This window comes from Oreochromis aureus, linkage group 9, assembly GCF_013358895.1.
Source record: "Oreochromis aureus strain Israel breed Guangdong linkage group 9, ZZ_aureus, whole genome shotgun sequence".
Classification (NCBI taxonomy): Eukaryota; Metazoa; Chordata; class Actinopteri; order Cichliformes; family Cichlidae; genus Oreochromis; species Oreochromis aureus.
In genome coordinates this window covers 31,232,178-31,254,060 of record NC_052950.1, presented here as the reverse complement: position 1 = coordinate 31,254,060, position 21,883 = coordinate 31,232,178, and the positions used below count along the sequence as shown (strand labels likewise).

The window sequence follows — 21,883 nt, the reverse complement described above, 5'->3', positions numbered from 1 at the left end:
AAAAGAAATGTAAATGTTAGCGCTGCACAGGTGTATACACTCTTTCTCACAGTGATCTCTGTGAGCAACACAAGGTAGTGAATAACACACCCGTGGTAAATTCACAGACACAGAAAAATTAAAACTAAAAAGGTTAAATTTGCAGAGTTCATATAGTCATGTGACCCAAGTTTCCTCCTGTGGTCTCCTGTTCCTGCAACAGAGACACACACACAGATACGTCCACACCTTTGTCAGGTGGGGGTTAGCTTCACACAATGATGTTAAGTCAGTCAGTCTTGACAGCTTTTGTCAGCTTTAACCAGTCAGTCAGTTCGCCATTTTTTTTATTATCGATATCGATATCGACCAGACCTCATACCACAGGCTGTACCCAGGGGGGTCTACACCAAGTCTGTATGGTTTAACGAAAATACATAAACAGGGGGCACCTTTAAGACCGATTGTCTGCATGATCAACTCTGTCACCTATAACATCTCCAAGTTTCTGGCTTCGATCCTCAACCCGCTGGTGGGCAGCTCTGACCACCACATCCAGAACACCCTGGATTTTGTTGAGAAGGTGAGAGATGTCATTACGGAGGCAGATGAAACCATGGTCTCGTACGACGTTACATCTCTCTTCACTTGCATCCCAGTCACGGAAGCGTTGGAGGTAGTCCATAAGAGATTACAGGATGACACCAACCTCAGCAACAGGACCACTCTCAGCATCGTGTGCAAGTGTGTTTGCTTTTGGAACTGTGTCTTCATTCCACCTACTTGACATACAAGGGTCAGTTCTACAGGCAGAAACATGGGTGTGCCATGGGCTCCCCAGTTTCACCCATCGTGGCCAATTTGTATGGAAGAAGAGGAAAAGAGGGCTTTGCTGTCCTACCCTGGGACACCACCAGATATGTGGATGACACCTGGGTGAAAATCAAATCTGAGGATGTAATACACTTCACGGGTCACATTAACTCAGTGGACGACACATCAAATTCACCAGGGAGGATATGAAAAGTGGCAGGTTAGCCTTCTTAGACTGTGAGATTTCCATCAGTAATGGGGGACATCTAAAAGCTGACGTGTACCGTAAACCTACACATACGGATCAGTATCTAAGGTTTGACTCTCATCATCCACTGGAGCACAAACTGGGTGTCATCAGGACGCTACAACACAGAGCGAACACCATCCCCACTGACACAGCGGCCAGGGAAGCAGAAGAACAGCACATCAAGAAGGCCCTGAGTAAATGTGGTTATCCCAGCTGGACTTTAGTCAAAGCAGGAAAGGCACCTAAAGAAAGCTCCAGCCGATCCAGGAGAGAAGGACAACCGCTGCCCAAGCGAAAACCTGTAGTGATCCCATATGTGTCAGGAGTATCGGAGCAGTTGAGACACATTTTTTCTAAACACCGGGTCTCTGTGGCTTTTAAACCCCAAAGCATGCTGCACCAAAAAGTGGTCCACCCTAAGGATGGGGTCCCCCGACACAAACAGAGTATCATAGTGTACGCTGTTAAGCACCAGGAGGATTGCCAGGATTTATACATCAGGGAAACCAAACAACCTCTGGCGAAGCGGATGGCACAACACAGAAGAGCTACCTCGTCAGGCCAGGACTCTGCAGTCTATTCACACCTACAGGCCAGTGGACACTCTTTCAATGATGAGGATGTACACATCCTGGACAGGGAGGATCGCTGGTTTGAGGGCGGAGTCAAGGAGCCCATTTACGTGAAAAGGGAAAGACCATCTCTGAATCGAGGAGGGGGCCTAAGATTATTAGACACCACCAGAAGGCAGCAGGTTCTGTAGCAGGAGTAACTGTGTTTAGAGTGTTTTAAAATGTGAAAGTATAGGCAAACTTTTAACATCTCTAAAACCTTCTCCTTCTCTTATCACAGCCCTCATAGATGTCTGAATAGTCTAAACTCACAAGTAACCATAATAGTCCAGAAAAAGAAATCTTATTGATGCAAATCTTCTCTAACACCTTCACGTAGCAGGTATCAAACTGATGAGACACTTTTTCTCTTCCCGTTGACAAGAACTTGACATGGACTTGAATTTTCCATACTTACTGTTCGTTTTGTTGAGGGTGTCCAAATTACTAAGGTAGACCAAACAGGAGAACCAAAGGGACACAGCTTTGTTTCACAAACAAGTGGAGCTGGGTACAGGGGGATGGCATGAGCTTGCTTGGGGTCAAGGGTTCTTCCAGGTCCAGGATAAAAGAAGTTCCATAAAAATTCTTATCCAGTCTAATTCATGCTCCTCAAAGTCTATCGATTTATTGCATTGTGAACATTAGAGTTCAGAGGGTTTCAGGGCTGCTGGGCATTCGTAGAAAACAAAATATTTCATCTATACTAATGAAATTAATTTTTTTAATATTTGTCACATAGAGCATTGCACAGTGCTTTACATGATACACAAGTCCCCCCAAAATAGGTCCACTTGCAGGGTTGTTGTTGGTTGTTGCTGTGTGTCTGTTCTGCTCCTGCTGTCCTCTATATATCACAATGAGTACCAGCTCATAAAATATATGGCTCTTGAAGTACCGCCGACATTAAAGTACAGTAGTTTAGGCCTATTTAACACCATATACAGTTTACTTGAAACAATTTCATTACATATATGAATATTATTCATTTTAACGGTCAGAATGTGACAGGAGTTTAATAATAACAACTGTACTGCATTAAAACTCCACAGCAGGTGGGATATCCAGTCTTTAAGTGATGACCTGATGAAACTTGCTTCCGGGTCCAAACTACATTTATAAAGGCTGTTGTGTTTTTAACATTTTTTAATGCTTTGTATTTTGTTCTATTTTACAGTGGTTTGCAAAAGTATTCGGCTCCCTTGAACTTTCCAACATTTTGTCACATTACAGCCACAAACATGAATCAATTTTATTGGAATTCCACGTGAAAGACCAACACAAACTACATTTATAAAGGCTGTTGTGTTTTTAACATGGTTTAATGCTTTGTATTTTTTTTCCTATTTCATATGAACAAACCCCTCCTGGCATTCTCCTGCCTACTGGGAGTTTCGGCATCCAGGCAATAGTTTCCGACTCACCAACGGTGTCTCCTGGGCCGTCAGCGTGACAGCGCCGTGCCGTCTTTGCAGTTTTAAGTCTCTTTAGCGGCCACGACCGCTGGCAAAAAGGAAAGGCTACTCTTTATAAAAAGGCAACCGTCATCACATTTTCTGACCAATCATAACAGCCCATTTCACACATATCTTTAAATCATCCTCTGCCGAGCAGCCTCTGAACCATGAAGAAACTTTCCTGGACTTTACACTGTTGTATAGTGTTACACAGCACGATGTTTCACTGTGAGTCTGAAGTTTTGATCACAGTAAACCTGCATAACTCCTGTTGTTTTTTTTAATATAGAAAATAGAAGCATAGGTGGGAATAAAAAAAACAAAACAAAAAAAAAACAAAAAAACCAACAAACACAAAACTCATCTGTTATGAAAAATTGTATAGTGTGTATAGTGCAGGTGGAGCAGTGCTGCCTTCAACATCCTCCTTTTATTATCTCACACTGTAGAGACTGTAATAAAAACACAGGGACCAGAGTTGGTTTTTAGAGAGAAGTTTGGCAAACAAGGAAAACTGAGAACATTTTTTATTTTCATTACTTCACTTTTGTTTCATAGCAGCCACAGAGTCCAGGTAAAAAAAAACAAAGTTTAAAATCTGTTTTTCTTCACACCCCTTCACGCTCTTCTTTATGTTTACATCCAAAATGTAATTTAAGGTTCCCACAGTTCCCACGGACAAACAAATCTAACTAAAATCTGCAATGATGAATGAGCAGAGAACCCAACCCCAAATCCTCCAATCATGTACACCTGACATCAGAGCGGTGACAATGAACAGAACAACCAAGTTTTTTTTTTTGTCTTTTTTTCACAGATTAGAGCTGAAAGAACAAATTCTTCTTGCTACGTTTTGAGTTAAAGTTTAATTTTCTGAGTTAAACTCTGCTACACCTCACCGTGTAAAATCTGACATTAAAAATCTGAAATTAATCAGATGTTAAAGATTATTTTTCAACAATGATTATCTAATAATTATCTAATAGAGGCAGTATCTTGGTTACATCTCTTGGATGAATGGATGACAGGGTGCTACAGCAGAGGCTTTCATCTGATTAATGGCAGATATTCATGGACTCATGCAGGGTTTAATTTTTACTGAAAGAATGTTAAATATCCAAATCCAGCTGTGTGGGTCTTTGTGCTGTCACTGTGAAATGTGGACTGTGCACCCCGCAGCTATGCAGGAGTTTCTTAAAGTGTCGCTTCAGAGACGTCTATAGCTTGGACACATAGTATTTGCACACTGTTATAATGATTACTTCTTTGCATCTCTGCAGTGTTTTATGATTAAATAAAAATCAAGTGCAAAACCCTTGAAATTGATCCAGTGGATTGTGGTTAAAAAAAATAGCAGTTTTATAAGCTGAGGTTTTCCATTTTCTGACTTTCTTTATATTCTGATAGTTTGTAACAATCTGAAGTGCAAGAAGAATTGTGAAGTAATTTTAAAATATTCTTCCTAATTTGGGAACAACACCAGCTGCTTCCATGTCTTGCAGTAATATTTTAATAACTTCTCTGCTTATTGACAATTGTTCCTCAGATAATTATATTATCTCTATTTGTACGATACGACGAAGGGAAAAACAGGGTACCTTTTGAAAGTCTTTAAACATTTATTGTATTATTTATTTTTGCAAAATAGATGCATTATACTCTGTGCTTTTTCAAAGACAATGACACTTGGGGTTCAAATGAAAGCACTGGGGTGTAACATTATTGGAGATTATGAAGATATTAACAAATTGTACAGATATGAGTGTTTCGATATCTATATATAAATTTGGATGCACAGAAATGCCTGAAAGCAGTGGAATAAAGGAATAAAAAGATTTCAGATGATTAATTCAGGGGGTCCGTCTAGCCATCCATCCATTTTAACATTATTAAAATTAAGTCATGCAAGAGTTAAATCCAACATCAAGAATAAAACACAGTGAGACATGGTCAAAGAAAGACACTCTATAAGAAGTCCCACGATATGAGCAAATGTATGTAAGGAGATACTGTAGCAGAAAGGCAGCTTCACATCTTCGCCATGTTGGCGATGACTGGAACGAAAAAACAGACAAACAAGAGCTTTAAGCTTTTCTGCAAATACTTTTCATGTGTTTGTGTTTGCACGTATCTTTTATCTTCTTTACTGTCAGACAGTTAAACACCAGCGAGGCTGCAGCTGAAAGAACAAACGAGAAATGTCTTTTAAACATTACTTTAATGAAATGCTCAATCATGATGAATCAGATTCTCCTGCGTCTTAAGAAAGTAAAAATAAACTAAAAGTAAACTTACTGAAAGTAAAAAAAAGGTGAAAACTAGCGTATGTGGATGAATCTGGTATATTTACACGATGAATTCAATACACATTCATATCTGACTCTGCTGCTTTGTCAACAGCAGCTGTGTTGCTTCCAGTCAGTATCACGTGCTGAGCTCTTGTGCCCTCCTCCTCCTTTGCATCTTTTCGACATTTTCATGTACAAAAACGTTGATGCACAAAATCTGCCATAAAAATCCTCATACAACAATATTGTTTTTTGCTTCTTTTTTCATAAATGACTCATCATCATCATAATCATCTTTGTTTAGATGCAAGAAGAATCATATAGAAATGAAAAAGGTATAAATCTTCTGACCGAACCTGCTGGGACTGTGTGAGGTCCTGAGGCTAAGAGTAAGGATTTATCCACAGGAGAGCTGCGTTCTTACAAACCATCCCACTGTGTAAACCTGACATCTGTGGAACAGCTGAGCTGTATGATGTGTACAAGGACACAAAACATTATTTAGCATCAGATCCCGAGCCCTCCATGTGTTAATCAAGAAACTGCTGCTGTGCTACATCCATAAATAATGAATAAATTAGGAGCTAAAGCTAAAAGGACAGTTTATTTGTACCATCTTCACCTCAACACATTCAAGAACATCACAGATGAAAGAAACATTAAAAACTTCCACACTACATAAAGCAAGAAAAATAGTTTTTCTTTCAGGTGGTTTCAGAAAAACAAAACATCAAACACCTCCAAGACTCTCTTTGAAAGAACTAAAACCTTTATTCTCATGGTCCAATCATGAGTGAACTCCCCCGATGAAGCCTTGTGTGCTAAAACATGTCAGAGTTTTAAAGGTTAAACATGAGTTTCCAAAACGTTTTGCTGGAGAACAATGAACTATTTGACTGAGTTTCAATTATTTACAGACGAGCAAAACCAGGACAGAGAAAAAAGGACAAAACTGACTCAGTAAAACGACAGAAAATAAGATCCCATGTAAATCTGTATTATGTAGAAGTTCAGCCCAGCAACCAGTTCAGTTCAACAAGTTTAAATGATTCTATCTGAACTCTGTGGAGCCTGATCTCAAGCTTTTTGAGTCTGACACTGAAACCAGAGGATCTTTCTGTCTCTTCAGATTCACTGTGATCCAGTGATGGGAGTGATTACAGCCCTGAGTGATCACGCTGATGTTTGCACAGAGCAGACAATGAGGTGAATGTTTGGGCACATTGGTAACAGTGAAACAGTTTATTAGTAACGTGGGATCGTTTGTGTTCAGAGTATGAACTGAGATTCTTGAAGCTCTTGTCACACTGGTCACAGCTGTAGTTTCTATCCATGTGTGTACGTTCATGCTTGTTACGACTACTTGAATGTGAGAAGCTTTTGTCACAGTGTCTGCACTTGTATGGTTTCTCTCCTGTGTGGACTCGTTTGTGTCTTTTAAGCTCACCTGCAGTGGTGAAGGATGACCCACACTGATCACAGAGGTGCTTTTTAACCCCACTGTGAATCAGTTCATGGCGTTTTAAGCCACGTGATGTGGTGAAGCTTCTCCCACATTCTTTGCAGTATTTCAGTTTGCCTCCAGTGTGTCTATGTTGATGTATTTTTAGGGTGTCTTGCCGACTGAAAGTTTTTCCACAGAGGTCACAACGAAAGTCTTTCCCACCACCATGGTGATGACAGGGTTGAGAACAGGATCCATCTGTGTCGCTCTGCTTCTAAACAAAGACACAAAGACAGTGTAAGTCAGTCCTTCAACATTTTTATCCTGAACGTCGCCTGAAATAAAGAGCATCTCTGCAGACGTCCAATTACATTTTACTGTTTCAGTTAACACACTCAATTTACTAGGCTGCAATAACTACAATACTACCACCATAATACTACAGTAATACTAAAATCATAACTGACATGAAAATCTGAATAATCACTCAGAGCTGCTTTTCCATGCAGTAGAATTGCTAACATGCTAACACAGTTTAATGAGCAGAGTTGTTCCAAACAGTCAGGCTAAAATAACAAGATAAAAATATAAATACATACCTCACAGTAACTGCACTTGTAGAGTCTCTTTCTGGTGTGGATCTGTTGGTGTTGTCTCAGGTAATGTGGAGCTTTAAAGGTCTTCTCACACAGGTCACATTTATAAGGTCGTCCCTCAGTGTGGGTAAACATGTGTTGTTTTAATTGTTTGTCTGTAGCAAAGTATTTGCCACACTGTTCACAGCAGTACACATCATGTCTGGTGTGAATGCGTAGGTGTGTATTTCGGTCCCCTCTCCGGCTGAAAGTTTTTCCACAGATGTCACAGCTGTATGCCTTAATTCCAGAGTGGGTAACTAGATGACTCTGTAAGCTGCTACTGTGAGTAAAAGCTCTGCCACACTGATCACAGCTGTACGCTTTAACTCCACTGTGGATGAGTTGGTGTTTTTTTAGGGAATCCTTCCAGGAAAAAGTCTTTCCACACAAGTCACAGCTGAACGGTCTCTCTCCAGTGTGGATGACCTGATGCTCTTTTAGTGAAGTCTTCACAGTAAAATCCTTCCCACACTCATCACAGGTGTGTTTTTTCTCTCTCTTTCTTCTGTGAGGTTTGTCGGCCTCCTGAGACCGCTGACTTCTCGCTCCATGTTGGTCCTGCAGTGACAGAGATACAAACAGAGGCAGTGAGTGAAATGCAGTCGTGGAACAAACTGAACCTTCAAACTCCCTCCATTAACACTAGTTTTAAACCTGAAGGTGGAGTGTGGCACCAAACACCTTAAAGGTCTCTTATCCCCACCTGCTGGTAGTTCTAACACATTACATCCAACCTGGTGTTAAAAATAATTCATGACTGTTCAAACACTAAAATCATGCCCATCCCTCCTGATTGCACACACACACACACACACACACACACACACACAGTTCTTGTTTTTATTACATATTTCTATAATTTTTATAGATTTATACATAATTATTCAGTGATAATAAATCCTATGTTTGTTTATTTATTTATTCAAAAGGAACCCCATTAGCTTCCACAACAGATGTTGCTCGTCTTCCGTCAAATACAATCATATAAAATATTACACAATGAGGTGGATTCAAGATATCCACATAATTTGGCTCTTACATCCACAGTGAGGTTTCACAATTAAAATATAAACAATCAAAAAAAACCAATAATAACAACAATAATAATATTATCAATAACATTAATGCACATTACACAATTATCAAAAACAAATCATCTCTTACAATATTACAACAACTAAAAGTTCTGTAAATCGACTCTTAAATGTTCATTGAAGTTTTGAATAGTTGCTAATTCTCTAATTTTATGAGGCAATTTATTCCACTTGAAAGTTGCTCTAAATATAACAGTTTTACAAAAAGTTACTTTTAACTCGAGCATTTACTAAATTGCAGTTTGTTGAAAATCGTGTAATATCATTATGTATTTCATCTGGATACTGCAGCTGAGCAGAAATAAATGTGGTGTGTTTAACAGAATTGCTTTCTTTATAACTACAAGTAAGCCATAGAATATTTGAGCCTGTACAGGAAGCCAAGAAAGTTGATAATGCATTTTATCGATATTAGTATTAGAGATGGCACGATGCCACTTTTTAATGTCCAATACCGATTCCAATCATCGCCGGAGCACCACTTCCTGCCATAAAGGACATCTACAGGAAGCGGTGTCTGAAAAGGGCTGGGAAAATCATCAAAGACCCCAGTCACCCATCACATGGACTCTTCACCCTCCTGCCCTCTGGGAGGCGCTACAGGAGCCTCCGGACTAAGACCACCAGGTACCGGAACAGCTTCTTCCCCACAGCTGTCAGACTCCTGAACTCTGCCTCCTGACATCTGACCCACGTTAAACTCATGGACTGAACATACACACACCCACAACCACCTACACACACACACACAATGGACAACTGTACCCTCAGACACACAATAATAACATGGACTGAACCACCACTCACAACCACTAGCACTTTATATAGCCTCTGTAGAAATTATCCACATATCTCACTTATCTTAACTGCACCACTGTATAATTCTGTATAAATAATCATTCTGTATAATACGATAATTTTTAATTGTACAACTGTTTATAACTTGCATATTTCCCATTTCTGTATAGCTGTATATCTCATATTTCTGTATAGTTTTTCCTATTTATATCCTGTTCATAGCTTGTACTCACTACAGCCTGTACATACTTATAGTTATAGCATATTCATAACATACTTCATACCGTGTACATTATAACATACCATAATAGACCCATTTCTGTAATATAACTTACATATCTATATTATTGCTAATATATATTGTAATATATCGATATCATGGCTAAAGCACTTCTGGATGGATGCAAACTGCATTTCGTTGCCCTGTACCTGTGACATGTGCAATGACAATAAAGTTGAATTCTATTCTATTCAAATATTTTATAGTTCAGCAACACACATCAATCTAATAAACTTAAACCTGCACCATCCTTCCTATTCTGGTATTTTAAAGAGTACTTATCAGAAATATTAAACAACCTAACTAATAGAGTTGCCAACTCCCAGCAAAAATCTCCCAGAACCACCCCCGCCCTCCACCTCATGATGCTTATTCGACGTAATCAACTTTAATTTAATGCACGTGTACATCAAATGCACAGAAATAATCAATTGTTTCTACAATAATTAAATAGATTCAACATCTTTCTTCAACAGAATTGCAGACTGCACAGATGGTACCTTCCCAAAGGAAAAAGGACTATAGCTTACCAGGGTGTAAATTAGACTTAATAGTTACCATATACAGTAATGGATTTCTATACATTTAATCAGATGACCACTTTGGGTGTAAGATTCAGATAATTATTTATTAAAAGTTAGTCCTTTAAATGAAATAACAAAGAAAAGTATTTTTTGTGCCTCCCTTTTCTTGTTAATGCCCTACCTGCCCCCTGGCAAAGCTTTGCTAGAGCCGCCCCTGCACAGTTACCAGCTGTCAGCTACTTAGAAAACATGAGAGAAGAAGAGGCAGCTGCAACTTAAGGACACAGACTAACTCCAGTCTTTTTTCCTCCATTCTAGCTGAAGTACGGGACAAATCGCTTCCTTTTCGCCTCAGTATGGAAGAGATTAAGATTAAAAATGCTGCGGTTTGGAAGCATGTAGTGAGGCTCCAAATGCTGCACCAGTTCGCCGACAGGTCTCGCAGACAACAGCCGCTCTATCGAGTGACACATACTTCTCTGATAAGCAAAGCTGGGTTACACCAAGTAGCGCGTTTTGTGAGGTGAGGATCGGTCCATTTTTAATTAGTATAGTATGAACATCTAATCTGGACGCCTTATTCTGGACTAACTGAAGTCTGTTAAGATCTGTCTTATTAGCTGCTGACCAAATGATTGAACAGTACTCCAGATGAGGCATTACTAGTGCATTAATGACATCTTTCATAACTGAAGAAGTGATACAGAAAGAGCATTTCATAGCCATAGCTATGCCTTGTCCCGTTTTCTTAAAAACAGTCGATGTGCTGAGACCATGAAAGGTGGTGATTTATGGTAACGCCGAGTAGTTTAATCTGGGTGACGTGTTCTAACACTGGCTATGGAAAGACTCAGTTGTGGGCTGTTGACTAATCTGCTTCTAATTAACATAGATTTGGATTTAGATACATTTAAAATCATGTTGTTTTTACTTATCCAGTCAAACACATTCAGCAAATTTTGTTGTGACATGCTGGTCAATTCAGAGTTGTCACTGGCTGAATAAAACATGGTGGAATCATTGGCATACCCAAGATTAAGCCAAGACATATTGCAGATCGTTTGTGAAAACTGAATAGAGAAGTGAGGCAGCTGCCTTGGGGTAGACCACAGTTCATGTCGCAGCCCTCGGAGAAATAAACATTATAATAAACCTTTTGCCGTCTTCCAGACAAATAACTTTTTATCGAGCACAGAGCAGCTGGTGAAAATCAATAACATTTTAGTTTATCAATCAAAAGATCAAAATTTATCAAATCAAATGCAGGACTAAAGTCCAAGAATACCACTTTCCCATCATCTAGATGTTTATACCATATATTATCTGTCATATGAATTAGAGCTGAGCTGGTAAAATGACCTGCTTGGTTCTGTTAAAGTGAATTGTTAAATGTTGTCATTTTTATGCTACCATCTCTACATTGTTTTAACTCTGTGGTGAAAGGAATTTATTTGTCCCCCTCCCCAGACTCTCGAGGTTCTGGGGGGGGGCTAATGAGATTCGAAGTGCGTTTCTGAGATACCGACGAGGCCTCCCTTGCAAGTAAATCGATCGATCGCTGTTGCCTTGTTTTTCTTTCATGGGAATAAGTCCTGGAGACAGCGGGGTCTGAGTTTAGACCCAACAGGTTCAGTGAAGACAAATGTCTGATTGTAACCTGAGGGGGTTTTTTTACATTAAGAAAAAGGCACCAAACATTAAACCAATTTAAGCCTAAACAGTAACACATGAAAGTAGAGCAGGCGATATGACCAAAAATATTAACAGTGCAAATGCAAATTCCTCGAGCAAAATGCCGCCAATTTCCACTGGAAATGCCTTTTGGTTAAACTGTCAGCAAGGAATTTGCATTTGCACTGTTAAATTTTTATATAACTTCAATACACATAAAAAACAGCTGTTTGTTTAAGTGAAAATACATTGATGGGATTTTTTGCACTAATAAAGTTGTGGAGTTGTAAAAGTATTTTGTCTCGTCAATTATGGCTCAAGAGTTGGGAGCTCGCCTTGCAATCGGAAGATTGCTGGTTCGAGCCCCGGCTTGGACAGTCTCGGTCGTTGTGTCCTTGGGCAAGACACTTCACCCGTTGCCTACTGGTGGTGGTCAGAGGGCCCGGTGGTGCCAGTGTCCGGCAGCCTCGCCTCTGTCAGTGCGCCCCAGGGTGGCTGTGGCTACAACGTAGCTTGCCATCACCAGTGTGTGAATGTGTGCGTGAATGGGTGGATGACTGGATGTGTAAAGCGCTTTGGGGTCCTTAGGGACTAGTAAAGCGCTATACAAATACAGGCCATTTACCATTTATATTGCGTCAATTATATCGTCAGTTATATTGTTATCGCGAATTATCAAATGTATATCGTGATAAATATTTTTGGTCATATCGCCCTGCTCTGTCTGTCACCTTCTGTGTTGAGCTCATTGTTTTCTCTGTAGTGGCTGAGCTGAGTCCAAGTAGCTGAAAATGTTCCTCTGCTGCTCCGTCAGACTCTTCTCCTCCTGCTGATCAGCTGGGACACAAAACAGATCTTTGTTAGGCTCCACACTGCACTGAAGAGTCAAAGTGTCTCATGTGTTCACCTGACAAGTAAAGAACACATTTTTGCTTCCGAGGTGGGAAACTTATTGGAAACAAACACAAAAGGTTTGAGCACTGATACAAAATGTAGCAGTATAGCAGGAGAGACAGAGGCCTGTTATTAGAATCAAATGCACAGTGGGCCGACACACCAATATATATATATATACATATACTACTACTACTGTGCTTTGATGTCGCTCGTAAGGCTGAAAGTCATTGTGAAACGTTTGAGAACCACTGCTACAGAACAATGGAGATTTCCGTTATATGGTAACACCTGCAACTCACGTGACGCCCAGAATTGTACATATTGATGCTCAGTGGCGGTCCTAGCCTGTTTGGCGCCCTGGTGAACACTCCTTGGGCTTGGATTTACAACATTATGAATGAAATGTGCTCTATTTGGAAACAGCAGGTCTCCCTCCCCTTTCGACGGGTTATGTGTGAGACTTTAAATCATCAAACTGTAAATTATAAATTTTAAATTGTTATTGATCCCTTTACCCCTGGTCCTAAAGTATATATTTATTTTCTTACTCTTCTTATATTTATTGTTCGTTTACTTGCACTGCTGTAACTGAAGCCTCATCGTCTCGTCTCTCTATATACTGGACTGTATGTAGCGGAGATGACAATAAAGTTTATTTTGACTTCAGCAGCGAGCAGGCGCACCGAGGGCTCTCGCGCTCACTTTTTTATAGAATTTCGAAAAAACATCGGTGCAAATTATAAGTCTGTATCATGATGTCTGGTGTCTTCGTGTTTGTTGGTTTGTTTTTATTTTATTTTGCGAGTTGGCTATTAGATGCTGCTCCAGCCAGCCAGCCAGAGAATCCCCCGCCGCCCCGCCCCCTCCTCCCTGTACAGCAAGCAGCAGGCGCACCTCGCAAACGGAGGGCTCCCTTACTCCCAGCAAATGGGCGATAGAAAACCGATCGGTGCCTACGACATTCCCAATATGCCCTGGTTGCCGTCGGGGCAGCATGAGTACGAGCTTTTTTTTCTTTTCTTTTTTTTTTGCCGATGCCCGTGATGCCGCCCCCCATCACGATGCCGCCCCGGGCAACCGCCCGTGTCGCCCGTATCTAAAACCGCTACTGCTGATCCTCGAGAGCGCGCGTGTGATGCAAGTATGTGTAGAGTGTTGAGCGTGTGATCAGTGGTGAGAAAAACAACTCACGAAACTTGACCTTTCTTTACTCGTGGCTCAGTTGCACTTCTAATCTATTCGTTTGCACACTTACACACACACAGCTGTGGTTTCCTGTTTTGCTACACTCTGGAGAGCCTCGCCTTTAACGGTCTTCTCTCACAGAGAGCAACAGAAAACTTCATTCAGAAAACTTCGAAAAACTCGAGATTGACTGAACTCAGTTCAAAGTTACCTTGACACTTACCTTTAGATGTGAGAGGTAGTGATGGTCCGCTTGAAGCTGACGCTCCGGTGCGTGTGTCAGAAAGGTCAACTGCTTCAGAAGCACTGTGTCGAGGCTTGATTCGTTTGGCCAGAGTCACGTGATTAGTGACGTCTGACGTTTCATTTAGAACGTACCTTTTTTTTTTTTTTTTTTAAAGTTTGACGAGCATCTTGACTTTTGGTCTTTTGATATTAACAGTCCTGGGTATGTGACTTCTTGTTTAACAGAAATGTTACACATAGTAGTTGCAGTGCAGCCTTTAATTGCTAGCAATTCACATTTTTTAGATTTAGACATAAACCAGATGTCTCAGAGAAATCACTAATAACACTAAGGGCTGGAGGGATTTGATTAGCATTCTTCAAGAAGAGTGGTGTCATCAGCTAGCTGGCTGATGACGAGCTCCTTATCAGCTATGGTGATTCCTTGTAAGCCTGATTATGTCTCATCGATAATTGTGTCCAAGAACTCTTTACAGGGCTCTAGACTAACTTTTTAAAGTAAGGCGTACACAAATTTTTCAACCGCATCGTTTACCACCGCAGTTTTACATGTGCACTTCTTTGGGGAGGGAATTGCAGTCCATACAGACAATATTCATTTCTAAGTTATTAACTAACAATCTTGTGCTTAAAGTGCTTTGTCAGTATTGTAGAAAATGTTAAACTTAATCATCATCTCGGCCTCTGACGACCTGTTTGCTGCTGCCTGCTGCTGATACACTGTGCTTTTTCAGCATTCAAAGATTGATGACACCGTGTCAGAGCTGGCTATGAATTTCAGATGGATCAGTCCTTAACTTATTAAGTTATCAATAGTTCTTTTCTTATTACAGCTACGTCCACTTCTGTCGTGTCAAGGCTGCTCACTAGGGCTGAGTATCATCACTGATTTCTATAATCCATTCGATTCCGGTTCTCAAAGTCCTGATTCGATTCAATTTAGCCTCAGACAGTCAGAAATATTATAATTCTGATCATTTATCAGTACTGATACATGTGAGACTTCATCAGAATTGTGAACATGAAAACATGAAGGAGATTTTTCTGGCCTGACTTTTTATAGCAGATAACCTTAAAAATATTCTGCAATGTTCTGCATATAAAGTTTAAATTTCTTCAGTATTGAACCGTTTAAGTGAAAAAAAGAAAAGAAAAAGACAGCGGCCGACAGCACTGTAAACAACAGTAGACTGGTGGGTAATAAGCGGATGAATAATGCAGAAAACAGAGATTTGACACGGGAAGCTGTTCTTGAAGTACAGAGCGAGAGAGAGAGAGAGAGGGAGGGAGAGCTAGCTGTGCATGAAGTGTGATTTTAATAGTCGTGGAAGCAAAACAACAAAACGCATGATGACATTGATCAAACGTGAAGCTCAGTTTGCTGCTTCTTTTGCTGCTGGCTCGGTGAATTTTGGTTGGAGAGAGACAAAACCTGCAGCTCAGAATCAGCGCAAAAAGACGTAAACACAGCGCGGACTCGACGCATCAGAATCGGTGAGCTCCGACAGCGTGTCCGTGTTCGGGCCGTCGGGTGAGAAAGCCGAGAAAGACCAAGCTGATTCTGATGCGTCGGGTCCGCGCTGTGCTTACGTCTTTGTGTGACCCCCGGCGACACACCCGCCGGGGGTCAAACTCTGGTAATTGGTGATTCTGTTCTCAGACATGTGAAGCTAGAGACACCGGCAACCATAGTCAATTGTCTTCCAGGGGCCAGAGCAGGCGACATTGAAGGAAATTTAAAACTGCTGGCTAAGGGTAAACGTAAATACAGTAAGATCATAATTCACGTCGGCAGTAATGACACCCGGTTACGCCAATCGGAGGTCACTAAAATCAATATTGAATCGGTGTGTAACTTTGCCAAAACAATGTCGGACTCTGTAGTTTTCTCTGGTCCCTCCCAATCAGACCAGGAGTGACATGTTTAGCCGCATGTTCTCCTTAAATTGCTGGCTGTCTGAGTGGTGTCCCAGAAACGATGTGGGCTTCATAGATAATTGGCAAACCTTCTGGAGGAAACCTGGTCTTGTTAGGAGAGACGGCATCCTGTTACGGTTTGAAGGTGGACTCAAGTGCTGAACTCCGGTTCTGATGCTCACAAGGGTGGTTTATTTACAATGCACCAAGTGTATGTACAAGAATGTGCAGGGGGGTGCTATATACAGCTGAGTGAGGGGAGAAGGGGGTGTTCTGACAAAACGTCCTACCTTGTCAAAACATCCTACCGTAGCGCTACCGTAGCGTAAATTTATGGTCTTGTCTATCAATCCGTGCTACCTTATCAGAATATGCTACCTTACGTGGTTAATGGCTCCATCGTACATATCTATAGGTAGGACGTTCAGATGGCCAAATCACACTTAAAACTTGGATTTATTTCGCTAGGACGTTCAGAACATGTTTCCTGCTTGGATTTATTTAGGTAGGTAGGATGTTCAGATGGCCAAATCACACTATTAAAACATGCTTCCTGCTTGGATTTATTTAGGTAGGATGTTCAGATGGCCAAATCACACTATCAAAACATGCTTCCTGCTTGGATTTATTTAGGTAGGATGTTCAGATGGCCAAATCACACTATTAAAACATGTTTCCTGCTTGGATTTATTTAGGTAGGTAGGATGTTCAGATGGCCAAATCACACTATTAAAACATGCTTCCTGCTTGGATTTATTTAGGTAGGATGTTCAGATGGCCAAATCACACTATCAAAACATGCTTCCTGCTTGGATTTATTTAGGTAGGATGTTCAGATGGCCAAATCACACTATCAAAACATGCTTCCTGCTTGGATTTATTTAGGTAGGATGTTCAGATGGCCAAATCACACTATTAAAACATGTTTCCTGCTTGGATTTATTTAGGTAGGTAGGATGTTCAGATGGCCAAATCACACTATTAAAACATGCTTCCTGCTTGGATTTATTTAGGTAGGATGTTCAGATGGCCAAATCACACTATCAAAACATGCTTCCTGCTTGGATTTATTTAGGTAGGATGTTCAGATGGCCAAATCACACTATCAAAACATGCTTCCTGCTTGGATTTATTTAGGTAGGATGTTCAGATGGCCAAATCACACTATTAAAACATGTTTCCTGCTTGGATTTATTTAGGTAGGTAGGATGTTCAGATGGCCAAATCACACTATTAAAACATGCTTCCTGCTTGGATTTATTTAGGTAGGATGTTCAGATGGCCAAATCACACTATCAAAACATGCTTCCTGCTTGGATTTATTTAGGTAGGTAGGATGTTCAGATGGCCAAATCACACTATTAAAACATGTTTCCTGCTTGGATTTATTTAGGTAGGTAGGATGTTCAGATGGCCAAATCACACTATTAAAACATGCTTCCTGCTTGGATTTATTTAGGTAGGATGTTCAGATGGCCAAATCACACTATCAAAACATGCTTCCTGCTTGGATTTATTTAGGTAGGATGTTCAGATGGCCAAATCACACTATCAAAACATGCTTCCTGCTTGGATTTATTTAGGTATCAAAACGTGCCTCCAGCACACAATCATCTAATGTTGACAAAGAATACAAAGAGACATGGAGGGGAAAAGACAGCTGTTTTTATTTGAAGTTGTTATGTATTTTCCTTACATTTTTGCATTTATATTCTTGGTTGCTCTCTTTATATTTTGCACATGCAAAATGTGCCCATCTTTGGCAAGATTCACACTGCACCTGGAAAGGAAAAATAAATAGCTCATATTATGTTTGGTGAATACTATTAGTCAACATTTTAAACATGATTAGCAAGTAATGATACTAAGACTTATGTGTTTCTTTTGTTTTGTTTTACCATTTCAATCATGCTGCGGTCAGCATCAGCATCTAACATAGAGCAAACAATGCAGTAGTCCTCAGCGTTCCCTGAAACACATTCATGGTTAGGTTTTAATCAAACATTATTTATTGATTAATTAAAAAAAATAATAGTACATTTTTCCACAAATACTTCATGGCAAATTAGTCCCCTGAATTTTTTTTTAATTAGACTTTAAGAAGGGTCTTATCTGAAAATGTTTGAAAAGCACTATTTGGTACTGTGCTGTTTGAAAAGCACTATTTAAATTGGAAGTACACACTCTAATGTGATAAGGACTTTACTGGACTTACCTCGATGTTCAAGTAGGGTGCAAGCTATCTGCATTCGCTCCAGCACAACTGCTTCTGTAGTGGTTAACACCTCACTGACCTCTCCAAAAGCAAGGTACTGTTCTGCAAACTGTGAGATTTCTCATTATTATTATAATGTAAAGTCCTAATTGTAGCTAACAATAAATGGACTCATTTGAATAAGGGTTACCTTTAACAGCAAAACTCCGCAACTGCTGGAATCCTGTTGCTTGTTGTGTTGCATAGTGTGTAACTGCCACTCCATGGTATCTTCATGCCCTCTCATCCTCAGAAAATTCCTAGTTGAACAAAAATGTTTGTAATGAAACAAGAAATGTTTTATGTTTAATACCTGAACATAAAACATACAAGAATAATACCTCAGTATCATACATACCTCCAGTTGCGCAGAATTTTCCTGTCATAAACACCTTCATTCCCCATGGGGTCTATGAGTAGTATTTTCTGTGCAGAAATGTTGACAATCTAAAGAAAAAGTTAATAAATTAAAAATTACAATAGTTTTTGCCACTGAAAACCTATTTAAGAATAACACTTTGAGCAAGAAACTACTTCCCAACAAATTATGCAAATTAATAACTAAATAAACACATACCACAAGAATCCAGTGTGTACCAAAGTTTACAGGGCACAGCCACATGTCTTCAACTGGGAACTTCATCTGTGGGATTGGAAGTGCAGAGTAATTTCGATTTACTTAGGTACCTTGCGTCTCAGGGTGTTTTCAAATATAGTCTTGTTTAAAGGAACCAAACTCTGTCCTCAGAAATAGAAATGACTCAACTTTTTGGACCACTTCTGAACTTTCAACTTACCTTGGTGAGGCATCTGAACTGCCCAGAAAACAACGAGCTTGGAACTACTGAACAGAGCAGGTGTACAGCATTCTGTATAAGTATACAAAAATGTTACAGAACAGTAAATACATTTTTTTGTATTTCAAAATAACTGGGCAAAGGACATTTCTTACTTACCTTTCGTCTCTCAATAACACGGTGCAGGTATGCATCAATGACCTGTTTTGAAAAATCAGAGTTTATACACCAGCAGCAACAATTTTTGAAGTAACTGCTTGAGTGCTGTACACAAAAACTTGGAAAGAAATATAATTGCTGATAAAGGTTCTTTCTGCATATACTGGAACTGGGTATTATGATGTCACAGATGTCACAACATCTGTGTTGTGGTTGATAACAATCTTTTCTATGGAAGTGAATGGGTGAAACCTTATCAGAGTTTTGCTATATAAACCCCCCCCACCTACCCGCACAGTTTAAACTATTAATGGTCTCTGCACTGCAAATGCTTCAGAAGGAGAGCACTTCAAAATCAGAGTCAATAATGATAAGTTATCTTACCTCATCAGAAAGCCACCGTGACCCCTGCAGTGTTCGAAAAGAGGAATCAAATAACTTGTATGGTCCAACAACTGATTCCAAGCGTCCAGTATCCTTTGCAGCCCATAGCCTCTTTACTGAAAGAAAAATATGATAAGTTAGCTCAGGCATGCATGAGATTTTTAGTGGAAAAGCTGGGTAAAGGCCAACGGGCCACAACAGGAAAAAAGTCAACACAATAAACATGCATTTTCACGCAGAGAAATAGGAAAGGTACAGCGGGTGGGCAAAAGAGAAAATTACTGACAGGCAGATCCATTTCCAGACTTCCACAAGCTCAGTGCATGTTGCATGTTTCTTTACATCCAATATGAGTTGAAGACTGCAAAATGCAAACAAAGTCATGCAACGGTCAATCAAGTTGCAACGCCAAACTGGCAACAAATGACCAACGGGTCAAAAAGTTGTTACAGAACAGTTCACTATGCCACCTTCACTTTCTAAGCTTTGTTTCCGGGAGGGAAGTTCTTGTTCACGCGTTTCTGGTCCTGGAACAGAAATAAACTCCTTGTGGGAGCAACAACTTTTGTCAGCCGTTTTGGGTGCATAATGAATAATAGAGGGTCTGGTATCCTCTGGACTTTGCTGGCACTGAGGGTCAGCAGGAGGATGGCAGGGGGGCATCTTCAGGTCTGTGCTGCTGTTCACTGTCTGACTGTGAGTTGGGTATTTTTCATTGTCACTGATATTTACATGGTGGCTTCTTCTGTACGGCTTGATATGGTCAATGCTGTAGTGATTTTTAAAGTGGCTCCTTCCGTGTTTTTAATCTCACACATTTGCCAGTGATGTCTTGAATGGTGTAGGGTCCTGAAAAATCTGGATCAAACCTTCCTCCCTTCCTTCCACGTTTCCTCATGTTCAAGAGAAGAACTTCATCTCCAACGCTGTACACAAGGTTTCTGTACTTCTTCTGGACTCGTCTGGCATAGGCTTCCTTTTGTAAGTCTTGGCACTTTGCCATATTTTCCTCGACAGTTTTTTTAACTTGCTCTTGTGCGTCTCTTGTAGAAGATACAAAGTCACCGTAACTCGACTCCTCAGGGAGAATGATGGAGGACAACTAAAATTTTCACATTTTAAATTACAATTAAAATCATAAAGACAAATAATGCATGTGAAACATGAACTGAAAATTCTAGCTATATTAACTCATATTTAAAAGTAAATATACTATTATAAAGCTTTGAGCACAGAAAGCCACAAAGATAGACTCATATCATTTTTTGTATAGTCACTTTTTCCTCTTGATACACTTCCATAGGTGAACACATTATACTTAAAGGTCTCCTCAACATTTATTACTTTACATAAAGAAACAAACATAAAGAAGTAACTAGTCACTTACTTTATCTTTTAAATGTATCTTGCATATAGAAGTTAAGCAGAGAAGATTAAAGCTGCAGCCAATATCAATATGCACAATTTCCAATTAAGATGACATTTAATTTATGCATTATCATAGTTGTTGCATAAATAAAATTCCTTAATAACACTTACTGGGACTTCGACAGGAACTTCAGAAGGATACGTAGCTTCTCTCCCATACATTAAACGGAATGGTGTGTATTTGGTTGTGGTGTGGACCTTGGACCTCAAAGAAAACAGTGTAGCATCCAGATACACATCCCAGTCATTCTGTTGACTGTTGACTAATTTTCTCAGGGCTCTACATGTGGACATAAAAAAACCACAATAGTGACAGTGTCTTAAAAGCAAATGAAATGTTACATACAAATAAAACATACCTTTTTATGTTGTCATTTGTCTTTTCGTCGAGGTCATTTGTCTGAGGGTGATACGCTGCTGTGACACTTCTATCTATTTTCATTAAGCTGCAAAGTCTTGAGTTGAGCTTCAAAGAAAAAGAAAATTGTTTTATAAAACAATCACACAAAACCTTTGGCCTGGCAGCTACTTGGCACACTGTGGCCAAGTATTTACCTAAAGAGGTATGGAAAAGTAAACTTAACACTTACCTCGTTAACAAATTCCTTCCTTGGTCGGATAAAATTCGTTTTGGGCAGCCATGTCTATATATGATTGAGCACAACTGATGAGCTACCTCAGCAGCACTTTTGCTTTTTAATGGAAAAGCCTCAACCCATTTTGAAAAATAGTCTGTTGCAGTCATAATGTACTGGAAGCCACTAGACGT

At 39.9% G+C, this 21,883-nt stretch overlaps 1 protein-coding gene across 3 annotated transcripts in view; it reads right to left on the bottom strand.

Annotated features, from left to right (window-relative positions):
• The window catches only part of LOC120441906 (gastrula zinc finger protein XlCGF7.1-like), a 38,331-nt gene extending 24,068 nt beyond the window's left edge, over positions 1-14,263 (bottom strand). Inside the window, exons 1-4 of one of the 3 annotated variants that reach the window (XM_039617416.1) lie at positions 12,579-12,599; positions 7,442-8,038; positions 6,846-7,116; positions 3,456-5,164 (exon numbers count right to left, since the gene is read on the bottom strand). In XM_039617416.1, coding sequence (XP_039473350.1) covers positions 5,139-5,164; positions 6,846-7,116; positions 7,442-8,038; positions 12,579-12,596 — 912 coding nt within the window. In that variant the 5' untranslated portion in view covers positions 12,597-12,599 and the 3' untranslated portion in view covers positions 3,456-5,138. Of the gene's footprint in view, positions 1-3,455; positions 5,165-6,623; positions 7,117-7,441; positions 8,039-12,578; positions 12,600-14,152 lie in introns of those variants that run through there. The other 2 variants (XR_005614369.1, XM_039617417.1) reach the window with 2 other exon arrangements.
• Between the last annotated feature and the right edge of the window lie 7,620 nt (positions 14,264-21,883).